The sequence below is a fragment of the Populus euphratica genome, unplaced genomic scaffold, assembly GCF_000495115.2.
Source record: "Populus euphratica unplaced genomic scaffold, PopEup_1.0 scaffold32.1, whole genome shotgun sequence".
Taxonomy (NCBI): domain Eukaryota; kingdom Viridiplantae; phylum Streptophyta; class Magnoliopsida; order Malpighiales; family Salicaceae; genus Populus; species Populus euphratica.
The window spans coordinates 2,228,122-2,251,442 of record NW_011499861.1 but is presented as its reverse complement, the minus strand read 5'-3'; the positions used below and the strand labels follow the sequence as shown (position 1 = coordinate 2,251,442).

Here is a 23,321-nt window from a genome sequence, read left to right as displayed (position 1 = left end):
GCCATAATCAAAACCCTCAACGAAGAGGTTTCTTGGAAGTAGACGGATATCATTCTAGCGAAGGTGTTTTTCTGAAAAATCATCATCAATTCCTCTTGCAGAGGAGTCACTCTCATGTTGACAATGGTTCCCTTTTTTGAGTTCATTTTTTTGGCGATTGCCAGTGTTCCATGAGTGGGCCATGATGACCAAGCTCAGCAAGCAACTCCAGGTGATTTTACAAAGGGATTTCTAATGAAGTGGGTCATTAATGTTGACGAACAATGTAGTTTTGCCCTTGTTTAAACAATTCACAGGTAAGTATTATTGACGTGTTATTTGGTCCAAGACCAATCACCACCTGATTGTTTTTTACTGGATTATTAACGTCTGCCATTACCATCAAGCATTAGTGAATTATAGGTAAAGTGCACGTCAAGAAGGCCGAGTCCTTGTCAAATTTTCTCTATTCAGTGACAAGACTCAAATCAACCCCAAATTCAAACAATTTCCTGTTGCTTGCAAGGTGGGATTTTGCACAGTGTTATATACCCTCATTAATGTAATCCCCAGAACTTCAGTATTCTCAAAGAAAGGTTATTCAAAGCATGAGCATCAATTTTATGGAACAAGTGGCTTGACAGGTAAGCTAGTATCCTTTCTTCTTTGTCGTCGAACTAGAAAACGAGCAAATAGACCTTTTCTCTCCCCCGAGGAAAAAAACAATAATTAAAGTTCCAAGCTCCAATCACTGGGAACTGAACTAGGCCTTATCTTAAATAAATTTAAATCCATGTTGTAAGAAAAACTACAAGCAAAGACAAAAAACCTGTTCACCTAAAAAACTCAGAAGAAGGTAGCTCAAAAGAAATCTTTCTATATCCACTTATTACAGTTTAACGGCACTGTTTGCCGCCAAAATATACTGTAATCTAAAAGTTATTAGATGAGTTTTTAAAATATAATTTATATTATTATTTAATATATTTTATTTAAGTAAAAACAAATATGTTTAAAAAAATATTATTTTAATCTAAAATTTTAAATATAATTTATATTATTTAAAAATATGTTTAAAAAAATATTATTTTAATTTAAAATTTAAAATATAATTTATATTATTTTATAATAAGTATTCAAAACCAAAACAATTGCTAATAGCAAGAAAGCGAAGTGTATCCTTTTTTCCATTAGTCTGTTCAAATCATCACCATCCATTCAGTGCTTCCTCTCCTTCTCTTCTAGTCTTTAGAATCAACTTTGAGTCCACCTAAAGCGATTAGGATTCCAAATGGGTAGTTTTTCTTTTTCTACTTTGGTTTGTTTTCACATTTTGGCATTGGATTATTCAACTCTTGCCATTTCTTGAAGAATCCTGATCTGGGGTCATTGTTACTCTCCTTGTTTATATTGTTTCTTGCCGTCTTTTCTTTAATTTTTTTTTTGTTGCTGAAATTAAGTGGTAAATTCTCAAACTTTGATTGAAGTTCTTGAATATTTGGTGTTGGACTTGGTGTTATGTAGTTTTGAGGAACCGAGTTCCAAAAGTCAGAAACTTGAGAGGTGGTGCAGCTGGGAGATGTTTGGTGCAACTATGAATTTAATCACAACAGTTATTGGTTTTGGTATGAGTGCTACTTTTATTGTGTTTGTTTGTGCAAGAATTATATGTGGGAGGATAAGAGGTGCTGAGTCCAGGCAAATGTTTGAAATTGAGTCCAGAATTGATCTTGAACAGGTATTTTTAATTCTTCGTAACATGTTCATGTTTGGTGAGAATTGTTTTTCTGGATACAGACATCACTGGGATTTTAGGTGACATGCTGTCTTTCTTTTGATTTAGTAGCTTTTTCTTTCTTTTGTTATTTGGTACAATGATTTTGTCGTGCATTGAATTTCTCCATGTAGCATCTTTTCACATGCTCACATGGCAACTGGGATGAAAGAGTGGGCTGGCATTTTATTTGTGGCATAAGTTTCGATGCATGCTTATAGCCATTTATTCACTAAGTTTTTGAATATTTATATGGATTCGATTGCGAAAATACTTTGCTCAAACTGAGATAACTTAGATTGGTAGAAGAAAGAATTCAAAAGATGGAGTAAAACAAATTCTGAGATTTCTCGATTGGTATCAATTTGCAGCTGTCACTAAATTGGGAAGGGAGAAGAAAAAAAAAAAAAACTTTGAATGAACAGCGAATTTCATTTATTTCCTCCCTAGAACAGGCTAGCCGTAACAGTAGGAAATTCAGAAGACACACAGAGCAAGCCAACACGCTGTGAATTAGTATTTCTCTTTTCTACTTTTTGAAAGTTAATTAAAACTTGAAATCGGAGCGTTGGGTTTTTTACCTACTATTTTTCTGGCAGCCAGAGCATCGTATTGGTGGCCTTGAATCAGTTCTGGTTGCTGCAATCCCCACTCTACAGTTCACCCATGAGGAATTCAGTTCTGCAGAAGATGCACAGTAAGTTTTGGACACATTAAAATGGCCTATCTTTATAGGGTTTTTGCTATATTATGCAGAACATGCAGCTCGTTTGAGATCGAGGCTTTCTTCTTGTTGTTCCATAACAAGCAAACATTTTTTTTCCCCTCTAATCGATCACGAAAATTTTGGTTCTTTGTTAGCCTCATATGTAAACGTAAAACATACCTCCTCTTAGATCGGTTTTCATAGATGTGATGAAAACCAACAGACTTGAGGCTCTCCGCTTCTGCTTCCTTTTTCCTTCTGTTGTTCCCCATTAGATTAAGATTCAATTATGTTCATGTGTTGTACTCTCTTTACTTCCTGATTGACGAAGTACAGATAGAATGTTGTCGTTGTTGTTATCAAAGTTAGTGCTGCTAACTCTACGGCTTAAAACTTGAGAGTATTATCAAAGTTGGTTTTGTGCTTTGAAATCCCTCCACCAATAGAGCCTTAGAGATCTTTTCAACAATTGAATACTGTGTTTTCTTCCTCGCGCCCTGTTTCTCCTCACATTGAAGCTCAATATTAGGTGGACATTGCTGTCGCTATTCAGCTGTTTAGTTTGCTTCTATTGTGTTCAGTCAAACCTATAAAGAAAGTGAAGTCCTAATACTCTTGACTTCGGTGTACCATCTGATCTTCTCTGAATTAATCATAGATGAGACTCAATATTTCTTCTTTCAACAGGTGCTCCATATGTTTAGGGGAATACCAAGAAAAGGAAGTATTAAGAATCATGCCCGGATGCGGCCACAACTTCCATCTCTCTTGCATTGATGTATGGCTAAGAAAACAGTCGACATGCCCAGTCTGTCGGTTCCCAATACAAGACTCTTTGGAAGCAAAGCCCATGAGACAGACAGCAATCAGTATGGTCCAATCAATTGATAGTCATGATACTCCAAGTGAACAATCTCGGCAATGGCTGCTGCCCAGCTATCAGGGTTCAGCGGGGAACCACAGTAATCAAAGGCATCTTGACCCTGTTCCTGGAAACCCTGAAATTGCTCCTGGAGAATCACAAACAAGCCGTTCATGAACCAAACAAATTGTGAGGAATGCTTACATGTGTGCTTTGAGCCAACTTATATACTTCGAGACATTGAATTTCATGGCGGAACAGGTATATACGACTTGAGATTTTGTATATTTGATTGGTACATAGCACTTCTCGTGTCCTTTGCAGTAGAGTTACTCAGACTAAGTCAAATTCATTGTAAGAGAAATTCAATAATCTTAGAAGTTCAAAAAGGAAGCTTGCATCATCTTTAGCTTTTTTTCCCGCACATACTTTTCCAGATTTCAACACGTAGAATTTAGGAACTCCATATATATTGACATGGATGACTTCATACAGTCGCAATTTTATTGCGGAACTTTCTCCAACCTTTAGGTTTGTTTCTGAACTCTCCTTCACTGGTTTGACTCATATGTTAAAGTGTTGCTTTATTTGCTAGTATTTTAATTATTAAAAATAAATAAATAAATATTAACATCCTCATAGAATTTATAGGCACATAGATTCCATAGTGAAACGCAGAAACCTGCTCCAATCACCTGCAGTTACAGACACAAGGTTTCTTTACAGTCTGAGTTGCAAAAGAAAGGGGAACTACTGGTTAATGCAAAACTAACCGATTTTTACTGTGCAATAAAAGAGGATGTTCTTCCCTTCCCTTTCCATGTCAAAGAAGCTATCTGTCAGCCTGCAACATTACTTCAATCCAATTTGAGATGTCGTACAATCTCTTCAATCACAGCACAAATCTATTTATGAGGCTCAACTCAACACTGCATTCAATGTAAAATCATCCGTCATTACATTTTCATTCTGCATTATCAAGCAATTACAATGTACAAGCATCACCATCCGTGTGAGAACATATTGGAGTCCAGTCTAATGTTTCCAAGCTCGAGTTGTCTAATAGAAAGCTCTACATTGATCGAGCATGTCAACCAGAGCCGTGGAAAGCACAGCAAGACTGGCACGTGTCAATATAACATACTTTACTATCATAAGGAGATGAATGCATTTGCTCCTAATCAGGACATGGATGTGAGAGAGTAATAAAATCATGGATTTTCATCTAAAATTTTAAGTTAAGGTGAAACTTTAAGATGTAATTTATATAATTTTTTAATATACTCTTTTAAATAATAGCTTTTTAAACTTGAAATCTTTTTATATTTATAATTTTTTTTGTTTAATTTAAGAGTAGAATGATTTATATCATTTAGAATATTTAAATTCAAACTTATAATTGTTTGGTTAATAAAGTTTTGACACTATATTAAATAATCATTTCACCCAACAATTTAAAATATTAGATTAAATTAATTATTTGATATAATATAAAAATTTTAATAATAAAACAATTATGAGTTCAAATCTTATAATTCTCGTACTCTATTTTAATTAATAATATAAAATAAAATAATATAGATATGTATAAATTTCAATCCTAACGAAATTTATTATATAATGGAAACAACTAATACGAATTGATAAAGTGATCAACAAACAAAACATATTATTTAGAACCATTTTGGTCAACAACTGGGGCAAGACCCCATTCGCTAGCATACAAGTATTCAAGTGAAGAATTAATGGCTTGAGAGTGATGAGTTGGAGAAATTAATTTTATGGGATTCATTAATATGGCATGATATGAAGGAGTTGCTAGACTTCTTGAAAAACGAAGAGATAGACTTGCAGCTACGAAGATGTTGAAAAATCTTGATGGAGGGATCGCCAAGGTGGTTATGCCGAGTATCAAGAAATACTCGTGTCCCAGTAACTAAGGCTGAGATCAGAGCATGCTTATTGGTATCAAGAGCGGGAAGCAGATAGACACTCTCAATGCAGTCACCTCGAAGCATTTGCACCCCCGTGATAAGATCCTTCATTAGAAAAAATTCAACAGATACTCAATTATTCTTGGTAAATTTGTGAATGCTAATTAGATTTCTTTGAATGGATAGCACACAAAGAGTGTTATCAATAATAAAAAACCTTCTAGGAGAGGAAAGACGCTTGGATCCAGTGTGAGTAACATGCGAACCTATTCCATCTCCAGTAATAACCTCATTTTCCCATCATATTCAGATGAATAACGAGGTTGGAGGGATCAGATGTTATATTATGAGAGGCACCTGAATCTATAAGCCACCTCTTCTTTTAACCATTTATGGCAGCGCAATTGGCGACCGCATCAACAGGACGATACTCGAGACATTGTTTGGCTATGTGACCAGTTCGGTCACAGAGTTGACAAATTAGTGTAAGACGATCACTGCGCTGCTGGGATTTTTTGTTAGGAGTTTTGCGATTGTTGGTTTTCTTAAAAGAATTACCTTTGTGATAGAAGTAGTCGCGGTCACCAGGGTGGAGGAGGGAGGGTATTTCCAGATGCTTGAGATAGGCTTCATGCCAATAAGAAGATCATGAAGTTCCTTAAAAGTGAGGGATGTCTCCCGAGCCCGAATTCTGGCTACAATGTCATCAAATTTAGTACCAAGTCCATTGAGGACATGAAGAGTAAGATTATCATTGGTTAAAGGTGTGTTGATGAGAGCAAGTTCATCAATCGTGGCTTTGATAGAATGCAGAAACTCAGAGACCAAGTGAATACTATGCTGGCTTAACACGAGTTCTTTCTGCAACTGCATAACCCTGGTACATGAACAGTTGGCAAACAGACGAGTTAAGGTGCTCCAAGCATCTTGGGATGTGTCAACTGTGGCCACAAGAGGCATGACAGTTTGAGACACAAACAAGAAAAATTGCATTGAGAAGTAATTTATCCTGGCAATTCCAAAATAAATATGCAGGAAAAATAGAGGCGGTGGAAATATTGAGGAGGGAATTAGGAGCAGTTTGAGGTGGGCAGGTTAAAGAACCGTCCACTAAACTAAAAAGATCATAATTGATCATGAGTAAGGAGGTAAGTCAAGCATGCCATGAAGGATAATTTATGGTTGTTAATGGCTTCCGGGCCGGAGCTGAGACGCAGTGTTTATAGCAGCGTGAAATTAGATGAGCTTAACCAAAAATTTTAATTACAGACAAATTAAATGTTAAATAAAAAAATCAAATAAAAAATATTAATTTAAAAAATCTAACAAAGAATAAAAAATAAGAAAAAAATATAATAGAAAAAAAATGGAGAGTGAAATCACAAAAAAATCAATTCTAAAAATTATCTCAAAATATATAAATAAAAATTAAAAGAATAGAAATAAAATTTCACAAAGTAAAAAAAATCAACAATGCAATGACAAAAATACTATTCTACAAAGGATTATGAAATTAAACAAAGGGAAGTTATGTTTTTTAAATATGCTAATCAAATGAAAAATATGAAAACACTCCCATTGTTAGGTTTTTTTTATAATCAAATGAAAAATATAAAAACACTCCCATTGTTAGGTTTTTTTTATATATTTTTTTTTATTATAAAAGGTAAATACATTATTTTACCATTTATATCTTATATGAAAGTACAAAAATAACCTCAAATGACAACATAACAAGTTATTATTTTGAGGGTATTAATGTAAATCTATTATTCTATTAGAACATAAAATATCTGTTTTTAAAATTTCAAAATAATCCCATTGCAAAAACAATTCTATCCTCAACCATTAGTCTATAAATTTTTATTTTTTTTCATGACCGAGAAGATAAGAACACTATTTTGCCCGAGGTGCAATTTATCTAGATCAACAGTGTTTTCACCTTATTTTTTCAGTTTGTTTTTTAATCATTGAGCCCCCATAATGAAGATCTACTTCGTGCTTAGCATAAAAGTTACGGACAAGGTGTTAGAATTGTGGAGCCATCCAACTAGCTGCGAGACAGGTGGCCTATTTGTGCACGAACCATTTCTGAACCTGTGGTTAATTTTAACCTTAGTATGAACCCTAGTAATGAAATGGGCCCATTTGGCCAATGGGGTGAAGCCACATGATTATCGTACATGACACGTGTGTCCATGGAGAAAATCCAATCACAAGCTGACAACTCCCCCCCTTCCACACCAGGAGGAATGGAGGTTTTGGGAATCTGCAGTCACCCCTGTGGACCATGACGACTGGAGTCCCAATCCAAGGGCCAGGCGTTGGTCATTAAGGACAAAAACTTCTGTTTCCCAACCCACTTAGGCAAAAAACAAACAATTAATTAGGAATCAAGCGATGTTAAGTATAATTAGAATGGGACATGATGGCGTGGAATAAGAACAGACGACAAGATGAAGATATGGGACCCACGGTTCCTTCCATTTCCAAGCGCTAAATTCCAACGGTATTTTAATTAGATAAACTAACTTCCCGCGGATTTTAAAAATTGGTGATCCAACGTTCCAGATCCGGTCTTGATTTACAAGCTGACAAATTAGACCGCCTTTTCTCTGCCGGCTTCTCTCTGTACCTTTTGCTGCGTCATTAAGCCACTTGGCTCGGCTTCTTGATTAAGCCCCTAGTTTGCTTCACAAGTTCTAGGTCTTCGATGGAATTGAAATATGAGTGGGATAAAATCAATGGGTTTGATGTTGAAAAACCATTATGTGAAATATATACAATTTTTTTTATTGGGAAAAAATTTAGATATAGAAGATTAAAATGTAAAACATGGAAAAATTTCATCACCAATTTAGATTTTAATTACAAAATTTATTTTTATCTTCTTACTTTCTTTTCTCTTTCTTTTCTCAATCTTCACAATCCCTATTATTTTTCAAATTTAATTTTGACTTTCTTTTCTCAATCTTCACAGTCCCTATTATTTTTCAAATTTAATTTTGATGTAATTTTTTTTAAAATTTATAGTCTCTATATTTAAAAGAAAAGAAAGAAAGTTATCAAATTTCAACAATAAAAAAAATATCAGCCAATATAAATTATGAATATTAAAAAAATTAATTTTGGTGTTAAAATGTTTCATTAAACAAGATAAGTTTAATAATGATTGTTTGAACCTCAATATTACTTAGAAAATATGTTGAAGCCGGGAAATTTTTTTTACTTGGTTTGATTTTGTATTATTTGATTGTTTATTAGGTTTTTAGCTCGATAAAGTAGTTTTATTTATACTAGAAGACTATTTTAGAAAGAAAAAAAAGGGTTTTAAACCCAAAAATCAATTCATAATTTTTCAGCCACCACTAATGACTAAATTCTAGGTAAGATTAGACAACATATCTTCTATTTCACTTTTTTCTATAAAAAATTCTAAATACACATATCTAAGCTGGTGGTCCATGCACTTGAATATTTTTTAAAACCCAAATTAAGCTTGTGTGTAGACCTCTTTTTAATTTGTTTTTGTTCTTTTAATTACAACCTTTTACTTTTTCTCTATTTTTTTATCATATAGTTAGCTAAAAAATTAAATTAAAATTAAATTATTAAGCTTAACAAAGTTTATGATTAAGTTGTGAGTTTAACAAATTAAGCCACGAAACCTTGGTTTATTCAATATATTGTCACCAATTTTTTTTTCTTTTAATCTTATTTTTTAACTTTTAATTTTTTTTTTAAATTTTTGTTATCATAAACTTAAATTAAAAAATAAATTAAAAAATTATTTAACTTAATAGGATCTAAGACCAAAATTAAAACCTTGCAGGGTTAAGCCATAAAATGAAAGTCTAATGATTGTGGGCCTACAAAATTAACCAGGCACGTGATGTTAGCTTTTATTTTTTTTAATGTTTAAGGACTAATGACATAAATGATGTGTTATGTGTTGCTCTAGATTTCAATGAATAGAGAGGTCACTAAAAAGTTAGATAATAGATTTTTTGGATTTAAAGTTCTATTTTTAACTATTTTTATCTAAAAATACATAATAAACATTGTAATAACATTAATAAACTAATTTCAAATCTCAAAATGCCCTTAAATCAATTAATAAGCATGGAATTAAATTGAATAAATAAATTCTTCCTTAACTCCAATTCATTTCTTTGAGAGGGAAGCTCAAAGCACTTTAATAGCAATTCTCGGGTGAAAAAAATTCATTGATATCAAAATTAACTTTTTTCATTACTAAAATGTGGTCAACCAACCATTTTCTCTCTCTTATCTTAATTTTTGGTGACTTTCTTCTCTCTTGTCAAGTTCTAGGGACTAAAATATAAAATAAATAAAGTTTAAGAATGAAAAGTCAAACTCTCAAAATATAAAGACAAAAAAAAAACAGGGATTAAGTTGTGCTATTTCACGCCTCATGAACAATAAAAAAAAGAAAAAAAAGTTATTGTGTTTGCCTTTATCTTATTCCATGTTATTTTAATAATTTGAGGTTTAAAATTATGCTATCATAGCAGGATGGAATTGAACGAAAAAAATATTATGGACCAAAATGAATAACCATGAAAGGACTAAAAAGAAAGACAAAGAAGAAGAAGGAGCAACCCAAAGGCATGATAGCAGTTCATAGTAAACCTGGGTCTATTTGAACTATAGTTTTTAGACTTAGCTCTGTCTAAAGGCAGGGTTCTGGGTTTTGACTGAGTTGTTCAGGTTAATTTTTTTAAAAAATTAAAATAATATCGTTTTAATAAAAAAAAATTAATGGATTATAATCGGGTTTTTGATAGAATCTTACCAAGTCAACCGAATTACACCAGGTTTTTTCTTTAACCCAACTCAATTCTAGTCTCAAGTTGACCGGATCCCAGGTTAACTTGTCGTGCTGGATCAAATTTAAAAACTATAATTTGAACAACAAAAAAAATAAGAAGGCAAGGCTCTCTATATAAAAAATATATGTGCCATTTCAAAGATAAAATATTTCTTTTATCATGTGTATAACTAGATATATATTTGTTTTCAAAAATAAAAGGCATAATTTAAATCAGTATTAATATTATCGTCATTTTCTATAATAAAGCAAAGTGATTATTTTATATCAATATCGAGTCCATCTAAAGTAAAAAAGAAATGTGTAAAAGTTGGTAAAAGAAACAAATCTTTTGTACCATTTGGTTTTAAAATGTGGAAGTTAGTTTTAATAGCTGTAACATCTTAGTTAAATTATTGTTAGTAATTTATTGTTATTGACTTTATTATAAAGGATAAATTAAGTACTATGATATCAAAAAGTTTATTATCTTATGATTTTCATTTAATTACCAAAAATGAAAGGTCTATTGTAAGGGGAATAACATTTTAATTTCTTGTTTGAAAGGGTAATAAATGAAATTTGAATTTTTAATTCCTTGTTTTTAAATTGAGAAAAAAATGATTACGAAATATTTTAATCAATCGTGGCTGTAGTAAAAAATGATTAGTGGTGGTGGGGAAAAAAAAGAATATGATAGTAATAATAATAATATGTTTTTAAAAATTAATGCAATCATCACAATCACGAGAGGAGACAATGAAAGATAAGTGGCGGGGAATTAAGGTAGAAAAAGTAACGGCGACGGCCATGATGATAGAAAAATGGTGGTGTAAACATAATAATAATAATAATATTTATAAGAGAAAAATGTTACTTCCATCATCAATGATGGCGACGGCAAGTAGTTTATATATATAGTGTTCCATTGTATAAATTTACAATGAAACACTAAGTTGTTTTTTTTATTTTTTGTTTTTTAATAAATATTTTTTTACTTAATTTTTTGTATTAATATTAAATTTTCATGACACAAGTTTCAAATTTGTTAAATTAACCTAATTTTTTTTATTTTTTTAATTAATTTTTTCGAGTGCAATATACAGTGAAACGCTTAGCTATTTTTTTTTTTTGCTTTGGTTTTTTGTTTTGCCTTTTGTTTATTTTAAGCTGTTTTGTTTTTTTTTGTTTTTTAATGAATATTTTTTTGTTTAATTTTTTTCTTAATATTAATTTTTTTTATATTTAGTTATCAAATTTTTATTACACGGGTTCTAGATTTGATGGGTTAACCCTGATTTTGTTTCTGGTTTTTCTTTTTAATTATTTTTTTTTAATTTAGTTTGTTAATGTTAAATTTTTTTATTTAGTTATTAAACTTTTATAACATGGATTCTGGATTTGACGGGTTAATCTAGCTAATTATAGGTTAACCTATAATTTTTTCTTATTCAGTTATCAAACTTTCATGACACAAATATCAGATTTGATGGGTTAATATGGTTTAAAGGGTTAACCCAGTTAATTCTGATTTTTTTTTCTTTTTCTTCATGTAGGTTTTTTTTTTAAATAATATTTTTTTGTTTAGTATTTTTGTTTTTTTCCTTTTCCTTTTTTCTCCTGTTTTAATTATTTTTTTAAAATTTAGTTTTTTAATATTAAGTTTATTTCTATTCAGTTATCAAACTTTCATGACATAAATCCCAGGTTTGATGAATTAACCCAGTTAATTTAGATTTTTTTTCTTCATTAGTTTTTTTTTCATCCTGTAGGTTTTCTTTCCCTTTGTTTTTTTTTCTTTTTAATTAATCTGTTTTTGTTCATTTTAGTTTATTAATATTAATTTTTTTCTATTTAGTTATCACACTCTCATGACATGAATACTAAGTTTGACAGATTAACCTGATTTGGTGGACTAACTCAGTTGATTCAGATTTTATTTTCTTTTTTTTATTAGTTTTTTTCTTCCAATTTCATCTTTAAAAATTGTAATTAACTATAATTAAAAGACAATAATCTTTTTTCTTTTAATTTCATGACACAAATTCTAAGTTTGACGGGTTAAACCAGTTGATTCAGATTTTTTTTTTCTTAATTAATTTTTTCTTTCAATTTCATATTTTCATATCGATTTGATTCAGAATTAAACTTTATGATTTGTTTTGTTTACTGGTCATTAAATTATTGTGATCTCATGAGGAGATTTTACTGTATCTTTCCTTGCAAAACACTATTCATCAAAATAATGCTTTGCTTTATTTTTTTTCTTTTCAAATAATTTTTTTTTAATTTCATTATGTAATATTAATTTTTTTTTAATTATCATACTTTTAAAATAAAATCTTGCAACTAGATTCATATCAAAAGCTCCGGGTTTGATATTGCAACCAAACTCACTTAAACTTGAGTTATGCAAGTTTAATATTATTATTTATATTATAAATATAACTTTTGGATCAAGAGTAATAGATAGACCAAATGCTCTTAGTTATAATTTTATAAAAAAACATAATACTCTTAAATTTTAAATTTTTTGATATTTTTAATACAAAAAAATTAACCTGCGACATAGCGCGAGCCACGTTTCTAGTAATGAATAAAAATGATCACATATCATTTAAAATATATGTTTTCATTCATTATTTTTATTATAACCTCTTTCATGAACATAAAATTATATTTAGTTTTCATTGTAAATATCATTCTTATGTTTATTTTTTTAACTCAGAATAAAAGTTTATGCTCATATATATTCTTACTTACCGGGATATAATTCTATCTTACAATCCCCCAAACGTGGACAGCCCAATCATGACCCCACGAGGATGACTTCTATATATGAAACAAATAAGAGGTTAATAATTGAAATATTAAATTATTGTTTCTTTTGAGTGATAAGCACTGATTAATTAAAATTAGCGCATGATTAATTAATTGTATGAGATGAAGCATCCAGATGGATGGATTAGTCACCAGCCGAGTCATTAAGCTGAAGCCACTGCTTGAAGCACTATGCAAAGTACTGATTAGAGCTAAAATCTAATGCAAAAAAAAAAAAAACAAATAACTGAGATGGGTAACTGCCTACACTCACAAACTTATTGGAGCCATAGCCACCTTTATATACATGGTGCTAATCACTACTTAATTGTGGGCTAATACCCTCTATGTATTTTCCACCTGCAACATATACATGCAGTGCTACAAAAGACCTAATCACGGCTCAGATAAGTTTAGCCTGTTTAACCTTGTTATAATTTGCTGTTAATGGCAGAGCCTGAAACACTGAAAAACCCTACTACTGCGACCACAAACAAGGCACAAGCAACCAAAGGCCTTACAGCTAGGAGATTTGTTGGAGTCAGGCAAAGGCCATCCGGAAGATGGGTAGCTGAAATAAAGGATTCATCTCAACGTGTAAGGTTATGGTTAGGAACGTATGATTCGCCTGAAGAGGCAGCTAGAGCCTATGATGAAGCTGCTCGTGCCCTACGGGGGGGGAATGCCAGAACCAATTTTGCTGCTGTTAATCCTAGCTTAAACCAGTCTGGATCATCCCTTTCTAATGGTGGGTTCAACATGCCAGAGTCTGATGGGAGGTACAGCCTTAGCTTCTCGTCGTTGAAGGCTAGATTGAGCAAGAATCTACAGAGTATCACGGCTAGGACGACAGAGAATAAGTCAACAAAAAATAGAGTGAGTGACCATTTTACCTTTGCTAATATATTCCACTGTAGGAGCTACCAATACCAAAACCCGGTGGACACGAAGAACATTGAGAAAGTTGTGCAGCCAAGCATCGTTGTGCCCCATGCATCAGGTCATGAGCCTTCTTATTCCTGGGAAACATCTAATGTTTCAGATTGTAGCAATGGATGGATTGAATTCAGACAACATGGGCTTGATTCAGATGGATCTGATACTGGAGAAGTCATCACTGTTGATGCTGATCAAATGATGGGTTGGATTGATAGCCCAGATGCCAGTACTTGTTGCGGAGAGTGTTCAAGGAGTAAGAGGTTCAAGGTTTCTTCTTCTGTTGTCGTTCCTCCAACCTTTAGTGGGTCTCCATCCTTTTGTGCGTCTCCTTCCTTCAGGGGCTCTGCATTTCATGGTGAGAACTAGTAGCATATGGAAAAATGGACGTCGGATGGTAACAGCTTCGTTCAAGGAATGTGATGAAGATGCTAGAGAATATAATTTATAATTAATTGGTTGCTGTGATATTAATTTTATTTATATAAATATATTAATTTTATTAATAAAAAATTATTTATTTTTAATATTTATTAAATATTTTATTAATAAATTTAATATTTTATTAATAAATGTAGAGTAAAAATAAATTCATTAATATAAAAAAGCTTTGTAAAAAAAATATAAAGTTATTATAATTACATGATTTTTATTGCATTAAAGTATTGTTTTTAAATAGTTATTATTCTATTAAAACTAAACATTAATTAGAATTCTTGAAATTGATACATATCGTGTTTTTTTCTTTATAAAATAGAGTAATTATTTTCATAAATTAAGGTGAGAGGAATATTTAGAACTAGAAGCTTGTAGAATGACCCATATGAAAATTTTATATGAAAAAAGATCATTTATATTTATGAAAAGATTCACAAGTAATTTTTAAATTAGATATCACTAATTTATTTTATATAGAGAATATTATACTTTGATTTTATTACTCGTTATCTTAATTAAGAGTAATAAATAGAAAAAATATTAGATATAACATGAACTTTATAAAAATATTTAAGTAATTAAGAGAGAGTTTATCATCTTAGATGAATTAAAAAAAATATTTTATCTTTTATTAAATAATATTAATTGTAAATCCTTGTACAAAATATATTAAAATTTTAAAAAAAATTCAAGACTTATTAAAAAAATCTATGGCTATCAAATATTAAATAATAATTACTTTTTTTAAAAAATATTTTTTATAAATTTCACTTTATAAAAAAACTAATTTTCAGCTAAGACTAAGAAATAAGAGGGACAGAAGACAAAGCCAAATTTGGTAGCCTCTGTCTGGCTTCTTTTTTCTTTTCCTTTTTTTTTAAAAAGGAAAGTTAAATTCTGAAGCGTGCATGTATGGAGTTTAGAATACGTCAGACCTCTGTTTTTTTATACATCACTGTTGAGAGTGTGCTTTGTTTGTTTGAAACAAGGATACTGAAGCACGCATGTTATATATATAGATTATAATTAAGTAGGTGGCCTAGTATATTCATCCCCCTTAAAGAAAGAATATGGAAACAACAAGTGCCTGCTAGCTTTTCCCTGTAACGAAGCTCGTACGTAGTAATCTCTCAATCAATCTCTCTTCATTTTTTTTTTATGTAGGGATGTGATTTTGCTCTGTTTAGACTATCCCAGAAACGAAGTGCAAATCTTCAGAAATTATAAATAAGCACACACATTGCTTTCTGCTGCTCAAAAATGGTCATCGCAATCTGTATCTTTGTTGACGGGGAAAAGGATAATTCTTACAAATGCTAATTAAGGCGTAGAATTTAGGAATCCTTTCGCCTTCAAAACCAAAGTTTAAGAATGTTTAGAATTGCATAAGTTTCTCTTAAAGGTAGCTGATAACCCATCTCGTTTAAATAAATGATATCTCCTTCTTGACAATAGTTCAGTTAATTGTGGTTATCGTTCTTTCTATATTCTTTTAGCTGAACCCTATAATATAGTGATCCTTTATTTAACATCTGAGCAATCTTTTTTTATGGTGCACATACGAGAGCACTCAAGGCAAAACAAACCATAAAACATAGAAGCATGTCAACATAACCTTGGAGCATTATAAAAAAAACAAAGAAATAAAGTTTAATGACCAAAGTATAATATGTTTTCATGAACAGTGGATGCACCATTTTTTTCCATTCTTGAGCAGCTTTTTCGTCAACTGTATGAACTGCTTAAGAACTAAGCAGCATTATTTCAATGTGCAACTTTTAGGCCATCCAAAACCAGTATGTTAACGACATAGTTTGTTTTCCGCACGTATGTTTTGTTTGATGGGCATAATTCTTAATGGGATCCACACAAAAACTCCATAAAGATAAGTTTTTTTTCAAGGCTGGTGGATGTAATCGGAGGTTTGGAATGCAAGACTTGGGTAGCAAGAACACTTGAAAACATACGTGTTATGTTGGGGCTTTAGAGGCTATGTTTTCTGCATATTTATAGGGCTTAAAGAAGATGATTGTTGTGAAGATCATAAAGATAACCTATAACTTAAAAAAATTTAAAAAATTGTTGTGAAGATTATTTTAAAAAATTTTAAAAATCATATTGGAACATTAAAATAATACAAAAATATTACAAAATATTAATTATTAAATTTTTTAAAAAATAATTTTAAATTGCTAAGATGAATCTCAAGAAAAGTGCGATCACCGGAAACAGTGAGCTTCATAATATACCCTAACCATAAAGGTTGCGATTTGCACTTAAAGTTCTGGTTGCCGGAACGAGCTTCATGATCCATAATTCTCTAGGCTTATGTGTTTTGCGGACATTGCCTCGTGTTCCATATCATGGGCGGCTAGGTTATCATAATTCTGTTTTCCATCTTGATGAATAATTCAAATGTACACGATTTATTTATAAGAGTTGTTATTATCACTAGAATTAAAAAAAGTTTTGAGGCGGAAGAATAAGAACAAACAACAAAGAAGTATAAATTTAATTAGTTTTTTAATAAAAAATTAAAAATATCTATTTATTTGTTAAAAATGAAGTTGATTTCTTATTTTTTGGTTACATCCAGATAGCAACTATTTTTCATAAGAAAATCAAAACTATAATCTATAATAGTGATCTTAATATATTATATTCATCTTAACAAAAACTAAGAGCCTTGCTTCGCAGGTGCGTGGAATGTGGGATTCCGACCGAGCACATAGAGAGCCAAGACATTCGGATTTGTCCATGAAAGATGGATGAATTTCAAATCGATTTTATTCATGAAAGAAAAGAGAACCTCCACAAGATCCGTCGCCGGCAATATTATTGTAAGACTATAAGCTCCATTATATACAAAGTCTGGACTTGTCGATGCTAGCTCGCTCAACCAACAATAATCATATATATATATATATATATGGCCTCACCAATATCACACATGCATTAATAGAATTAGCAAATGTGGATGCATTATTTTTTGTTATATTTCAGTGCAGTAAATCTCAAGAAAGGAAGTGGTATTTTGGAGCAATTGTTTTTTAAAGTAAGTTTATTGAGAAAAATATTAAAATATTATTTTTAATTTTAAAAAATTTATTTTTGATATCAGTAAATTAAAATGATAACAATATTAATTTAAAATAAAAAATAAATTTTAATAAAAAAACAGGTTAAAATTTACTCCCAAACAGTACCTTCATTTGAATTACTTCTATTCTGCTGGGTTTTGACATCCAATAACGCCAATTATAAAATTACCGAGATGATAAGCATAGGAAAATCTCAATGCTAAAAATATTACATCCACATGATCGTCATTTTTTTTTTATTTGGGATTGAGTAGTGCTATTGTACTATATTTTTTTAAATATTTTTGTTTTAAAATATATTAAAATATTATTATTTTTAAAAAAATTAATTTTGAAATTAGCTAACTAAAAAATTAATAATTTTAAATTAAAAAAAAACTTAAAAAACCACGCGGCCAGACAGGCTCAGGGGCAGACAATGACCTCTTCTCTTTTTGAGGAGAAAGAAAGAAACTCTCGAGTTTCAAAACAAAAGAAAATGACGCCATATTTCCACGAAAACGCTGTCGTATTGTTGCCCTTTTGTTCCCTTGAGCATCCAGTCTTTCTGGCTGTCTAGTGTCTATGCCGCCTATCTTCAATTTCTGATTTGCAGTTCGTCCAGTTACGCTGCCTATCCTAGGGTTTCTCTTCTGTGTTTCTGCCTCACAAAGACAACCAGGTACTCTCTTGCTGCGTTTCTTTACTCCAGTTTTGTTTGCCTGGTTCTATATTTCTATTTATTAATTTCTTTTTGGCCTTGGACGATAAGCTTTGCTCCAATTGCCAGGGAGAATGAAGGCTATATTTTGTGGCAATCTTGATTACGACGCGCGCCAGTCTGATGTGGAGCGTCTTTTTAGAAGATATGGGAGGATTGATAGGGTGGATATGAAGTCTGGTTAGTCAATTTTATTTTGTTTTTTTAGTATAATGTTGCTGCCTCAGAATAGATCAAAAAATAAAGTAACTGGAACATTTTGCTGGATGTTGTTTGATATGTCATTTACTTTTCTTGATGATGGAATGAAGTCTTTGTAAGGCGTGATGATCATCTCGCCTGCCCACATGAGTCATTGAACTTTGCATACTCAGAAACTAGGGCAAAAGGATTTACTTGTGTTTCCTACTCTGGACATCGCAAAGTTGCTACGGAGGATGTAAGGCGCAATGATCCTTTCAACTGGCCACGTGAGGCATTGGGCAGCATGGTTTGCTCCCTATTTCTAGGCAGATGCCTGTCCAGGCCAAATGGAAAGATCTCAAGAGCATTTGGATTTCTGAGACTGTAATTGGAAGACGGAGCTGGGACATGTTAGTGTTTTGAGTTTTTGTAGATCAACCTATGTCATATTCTGTGTTTATCACAAGCCCTTTAAACTATAGCGACCACTATGAGTGTGGCACACTAATTAGCCCGCTGCTTTGCTGCATTTGGAGATGGCAGGACAATTATGGTAGAGTTTATGCGCCATCATGTTGATGTCCTGTTGGGAATGTAGTGCTTATTTTCCTTGTATAAATAGTCTAAAAGATGTGAGCTACAACTGTGAATTCTAGGTGGGGAATGAGGGATGCTGATATTTTGAACATGTAGTTGGCACTTTGGCACCAAGAAAATTTTCCTATTGGCTGAAAGTTTGAATGCACTTGAAAATCAGATTTTCCCCCTTTTTTTTATTCTTTTTTCATGCCATACACTCTTCCCATAGCTGTTAGGGAAAGGTCTTGAACTGATGTCTAAACGGTCAAGTTGTTCTTTGGAGATAATTATTTTTGGATGCATTTTAATTTTTTCAATGGAGAACACAACACTTTTTTCTTCAGCATGTGAACCCAATATACTCAAAGATTTCTTTGACGCAGGATTACTTGGAATGTCCATGCTCTTCTTGGATGGATATGCTCCTCTGCATTTCTTTTTGTGGCATGTTTTCAAGCATCATCTTCTTCTTGTCTTTTTTCCACAAGAACCAACCTGATCCACCATGGAACTGTCTTCCTTCATTCCCTGAGACACCATTGGCTTAATTACCTCATGAGTTTTGGTCAATGTTCTGATTTTGGAATCATTCAGCATAGAAATCATGATGATCTCAAAGCCAATGACAGGTGTCATATTACCTCTCAACAGGTCTTCTTTTGGATCTATTTTTAAAAAACTAAATTTTGTTGAGGTTTTCTCATGGTGTATAATGTCTACATTAAAGGATGCTTGACTCAAGATGATCTTTCTTCTGGGTTGTAACTGTTTTTTCCTGGTCACTTGACACTCTGATTTTGTAGGATTTGCTTTTGTCTATATGGAGGATGAAAGAGATGCTGAGGATGCCATCCGTAGGCTTGACCGAACAGAATTTGGGAGAAAAGGACGTCGTCTACGTGTTGAGTGGACTAAGGTAGGTTTGGTAGTTACTTAAGGTGTGTAGGCCTTGGAGTCTATTTGTTTCGTAGTAGTTTTGCATTCCATATCTTGGTGTGGTGGGGACAAAGGGCCCAAAACACTGTTCACACACTTGTATGATCATAAATGATAGAGGGTAGCCCAAACCGTTGAGAGAATGGGCTTAAGCTTATGATTTGATTTTATTTATTTGAACTTTTAGTTGGGCTTGATTTAATAATTGTTGGGTATTTTATTTAGTTGGTTATAAGCTTAATTATTGTTCTAGTTAGGATTTTAGTATTTATATTATTATTTTTTTTAATATTTGACAGTTTTGATGAATTGAATAAAAATTGCAAAGTTGTAGACTTTTCAATCCCCGTTCTTCTCTTCTTCAACCTTTTCTTCTCTTTCTTTGGCTTCTTCTTTTCTCTCTTCTTTAGCTTTAAATCTCTTTTACCCCACATCATGGTTTATATTGGTATCTATATGTGTATTAAAAATGTGACCTTCATATTTAAGTTTGCAAGTATGTGTTGTTTAAAATCTCTGTGTTCTGGCTTCCAAAGAATATAAGAATGCCAGGCATAACTTGACATTTAACATTCATGAAATTTTGGTTAATCCTCTTATCCCTTTTCTCCCTCTCTTGACCCTCTCTTCATTTTTGTGCAGCTCTACCTATTGCTTCTGTTTGTTTTCCTTTACTTTCTCAAGGATTGGTTTCAGTGTTAAATGGGAAACATGTATTCACTTCATATATACATTGTTGTATGTTTTTTTCTATAATTAATCAAATCAACCAAAATTGTATTGCAGCAAGAACGTGACAGTAAGCCTGCTGGTTCAAGAAGATCATCTGCTAATATGACTCCATCAAAAACTTTGTTTGTCATTAATTTTGATCCAATTCATACCCGAACTAGGGATCTGGAGAGGCACTTTGATCCTTATGGAAAAATATTGAGCACAAGGATTAGGAGGAATTTTGCATTCATTCAGTATGAGTTACAGGAAGATGCTACTAAGGCATTGGAAGCAACTAATATGAGGTCGATTTTTTCTTTAATTAATTTTCTAGCTGCTTGCACTCTCATTTAGTAGCCCCATTCAAACTTTGTCTTAGTAATTATCAATAACAGATGTGATTAAGTTGTTGTATTAGTGGTTTTGCTTTCTTGGTTAAAACAAAATAATCTAACCAAGTTTAATATGCTTTAGTGCAATAACTTGTGCTTATTTTAGTGCTTTCTATTTTGATACCGTGTTGCAGCAAGTTGATGGACTGGGTCATTTCAGTGGAATATGCTGCTCGAGATGATGATGAAAGAAGGAACGGTTACAGTCCTGAGAGAAGAGGCCGTGACAGATCTCCTGACAGAAATTATGATCGTGAACGATCCCCAAGTCCATATCGTAGAGATAGGGGTAGCCCAGACTATGGCCATGGACAGAATACAAATGCCAGACCTCAAAGAGGAAATCATACTTATGATAAAGCTGAAGGTCCTGAAAATGAAAGATACCGCAGGTTCATATTATCCTCTGCTAGTAATTCTCAGTTATTTTTGCTTTGTGCTCATTTTCTAGTTTTTCAATGCAATACCATGATGTGAATACGCCGTGTTTACAAGCATTTTGACCATATTATTTACAATGCAGACGTTCCCCGCCATCTCAGGAAAGGTCACGGTCTTGAGAAAAAGCAGAAGGTTTGATAGTCTGTTTGTTGGACTGTCCTCTATCTTTTGACTAGTCAATTCAGGTATCCGGCTACTCTGGTGATGTGCATTTTGTATCAATGACTTTCTTTCTTTCTTAAGACAGTGATTTTGACGTTGATATGCTGTTGATTTGGTTAGCTCTAGAGGCTTCTTGCATGTTGACATGGTTTGTGATGTTTCATATTTAATAATTTGTTATAGATTTTGGTGCAATTTTTCTCAAGTCACATTCTTGGTCCTAGTGCGATTCTGGATGAATGCAAATAAAGCTGGGACATAGAATGTTGAATAGAAGTTGGAGAGCTATTGCTTGTAATTGTAACTCTAATTGTGTACCTGTTGTTGTCATTCCATCCCTTTTCTTGGAGAAGAACAGTTTCTACCTTCGAGTCGAGAAATCATTTGTTTAGGCAATTGACACTGAAATCATTGGGCCTTTGTTCAATGACAGCAATGAGGATTACAAAATGTCATCATGGGTTTTTGCGGACATCTTTTTGCATGCATGCAAATATTTGAATGTGTGAGCTTGCATGTGTTTTTGTTTTCGAGAGTGAAATTGCCTATTTTTCTTGTGGTGATTGTGGAAATGATGGATCAGGTTTCTGGTGGCAACCTGCATGAATTGGTTTTTGTCGATTTGGGTCAAACCCGGCCAGCCAAAGTTCCACCTAGATTTGTATACAATTCTACCAAACTTGGAAGTCAAACCTACCCAGATCCCTTCTTCGTTTTTCTTTTTTGGTGGTAGGTTTTTAATTGGTCATGATACTTTCAATTTTCCGCGAGCATGCAGCATAAATTTATACAAGGTACTTAGCCAATGGAGATTTTACTGTTTGCTTTCGAAGGATCAACGGAATATTAGAAAACTTAAACTCGATTTTCTTGCATTTGTATATTTTCAAAGCATATCAATGAAAGATCGACAGAATATTAGAAGACTTTAACTGCTTAATGTCGTTTCCTTGCGTTTGCATGAAGGAATTTATCTGTCCAAAGCATAACCGATTAGAATTATTCATGTCGTAGCTCCCTCCCTTTGGTTTTTTGTGTAAAACCTGTTGGTCTGTTAAAGGGCCCCCATTGGCATTCTATATGAAAAGCCAGGAATCTCTCTTAAATGCATCCCCGCTGTACACACTCAACATGATATGAATAATGTATTTGTTTTAAAGTGTTTTTTGTTTATATATATATATAAAGACAGGGGTTATGATAATTGAAGTGGTTATGTAATGATTAGTTGTTGTTAATGCTAACAACTCCTTGACCTCACATAAGTAGCGTTTTTAATATTGAGGTCAAAACATTAGTTATTTTAAATTATATTTTTTTAATGTTTTTTAAATAATTTTAATATATGTGAAAATTAGAATCATCTACTGTTTGTTTTTTATAGTATTTTTTATACTAAAATGTATTAAAATAATATTTTTTTTATTTTTTAAAAAATATTTTTTACATCAGCATATCAAAATTATTTAAAATATATTAAAAAATAATTTTTTAAAAAACATGGTTTTTAAATATTATTCTAAAAGTAACCGTGTAAAATTAAAATACATTAAAAATATTTATTTTTATAAAAAAATAATTTTTTAAAAAACGTAGTTTTCAAACGTTATTCTAAAAGTAACCGAGCAAAATTATGGTTTTGAAGGATATTTTCCTTTGGGCAACCAAAATTTAAAAATCCATCCCTCTTAAACCTTTGTAAAAGGATATAATTATGTAAACGGGGAGATTTGCAGATTAATAACAAGACAAGAGAAGGGATTTTATGAAAAGCAGCAGCGAGCAGTATGGTGTGCAGGTGGGCATATAAAAAGCCAAAATGTTGCATAAAGC

The 23,321-nt window shown here is 32.0% G+C and overlaps 3 protein-coding genes across 12 annotated transcripts; all 3 read left to right on the top strand.

Annotated features, from left to right (window-relative positions):
- The first annotated feature begins 545 nt into the window (after positions 1-545).
- LOC105124923 (RING-H2 finger protein ATL40-like) lies at positions 546-3,908 on the top strand. 4 transcript variants are annotated; one of them, XM_011025138.1, is made up of 4 exons: positions 546-623; positions 1,504-1,717; positions 2,353-2,450; positions 3,147-3,908. In XM_011025138.1, exons 2-4 carry the CDS (start codon positions 1,559-1,561, stop codon positions 3,496-3,498), a joined length of 609 nt encoding a protein of 202 aa, XP_011023440.1. In that variant the 5' UTR covers positions 546-623; positions 1,504-1,558; the 3' UTR covers positions 3,499-3,908. The 4 variants fall into 4 exon arrangements, with proteins under 4 accessions (XP_011023440.1, XP_011023438.1, XP_011023439.1 ...); XM_011025136.1 differs by lacking the exon at positions 546-623 and having other exon boundaries at positions 1,120-1,717; positions 3,147-3,499; positions 3,652-3,908; XM_011025137.1 differs by lacking the exon at positions 546-623 and adding an exon at positions 1,121-1,274.
- A 9,248-nt stretch (positions 3,909-13,156) lies between these two features.
- On the top strand, positions 13,157-14,263 carry LOC105124922 (ethylene-responsive transcription factor ERF003-like). Its single transcript, XM_011025134.1, has one exon. It carries the CDS (start codon positions 13,354-13,356, stop codon positions 14,209-14,211), a length of 858 nt encoding a protein of 285 aa, XP_011023436.1. The 5' UTR covers positions 13,157-13,353; the 3' UTR covers positions 14,212-14,263.
- A 3,561-nt stretch (positions 14,264-17,824) lies between these two features.
- On the top strand, positions 17,825-21,992 carry LOC105124921 (serine/arginine-rich splicing factor RS40-like). Of its 7 annotated transcripts, none has more exons than XM_011025127.1 (6): positions 17,825-18,042; positions 18,151-18,261; positions 19,647-19,759; positions 20,566-20,798; positions 21,020-21,277; positions 21,409-21,992. In XM_011025127.1, the coding sequence occupies exons 2-6, from the start codon at positions 18,156-18,158 to the stop codon at positions 21,443-21,445; spliced, it is 747 nt and encodes a 248-aa protein (XP_011023429.1). In that variant the 5' UTR covers positions 17,825-18,042; positions 18,151-18,155; the 3' UTR covers positions 21,446-21,992. The 7 variants fall into 7 exon arrangements, with proteins under 7 accessions (XP_011023429.1, XP_011023428.1, XP_011023434.1 ...); XM_011025126.1 differs by having other exon boundaries at positions 17,826-18,042; positions 18,133-18,261; XM_011025132.1 differs by lacking the exon at positions 17,825-18,042 and adding an exon at positions 19,227-19,494.
- The last annotated feature ends 1,329 nt before the right edge of the window (positions 21,993-23,321 follow it).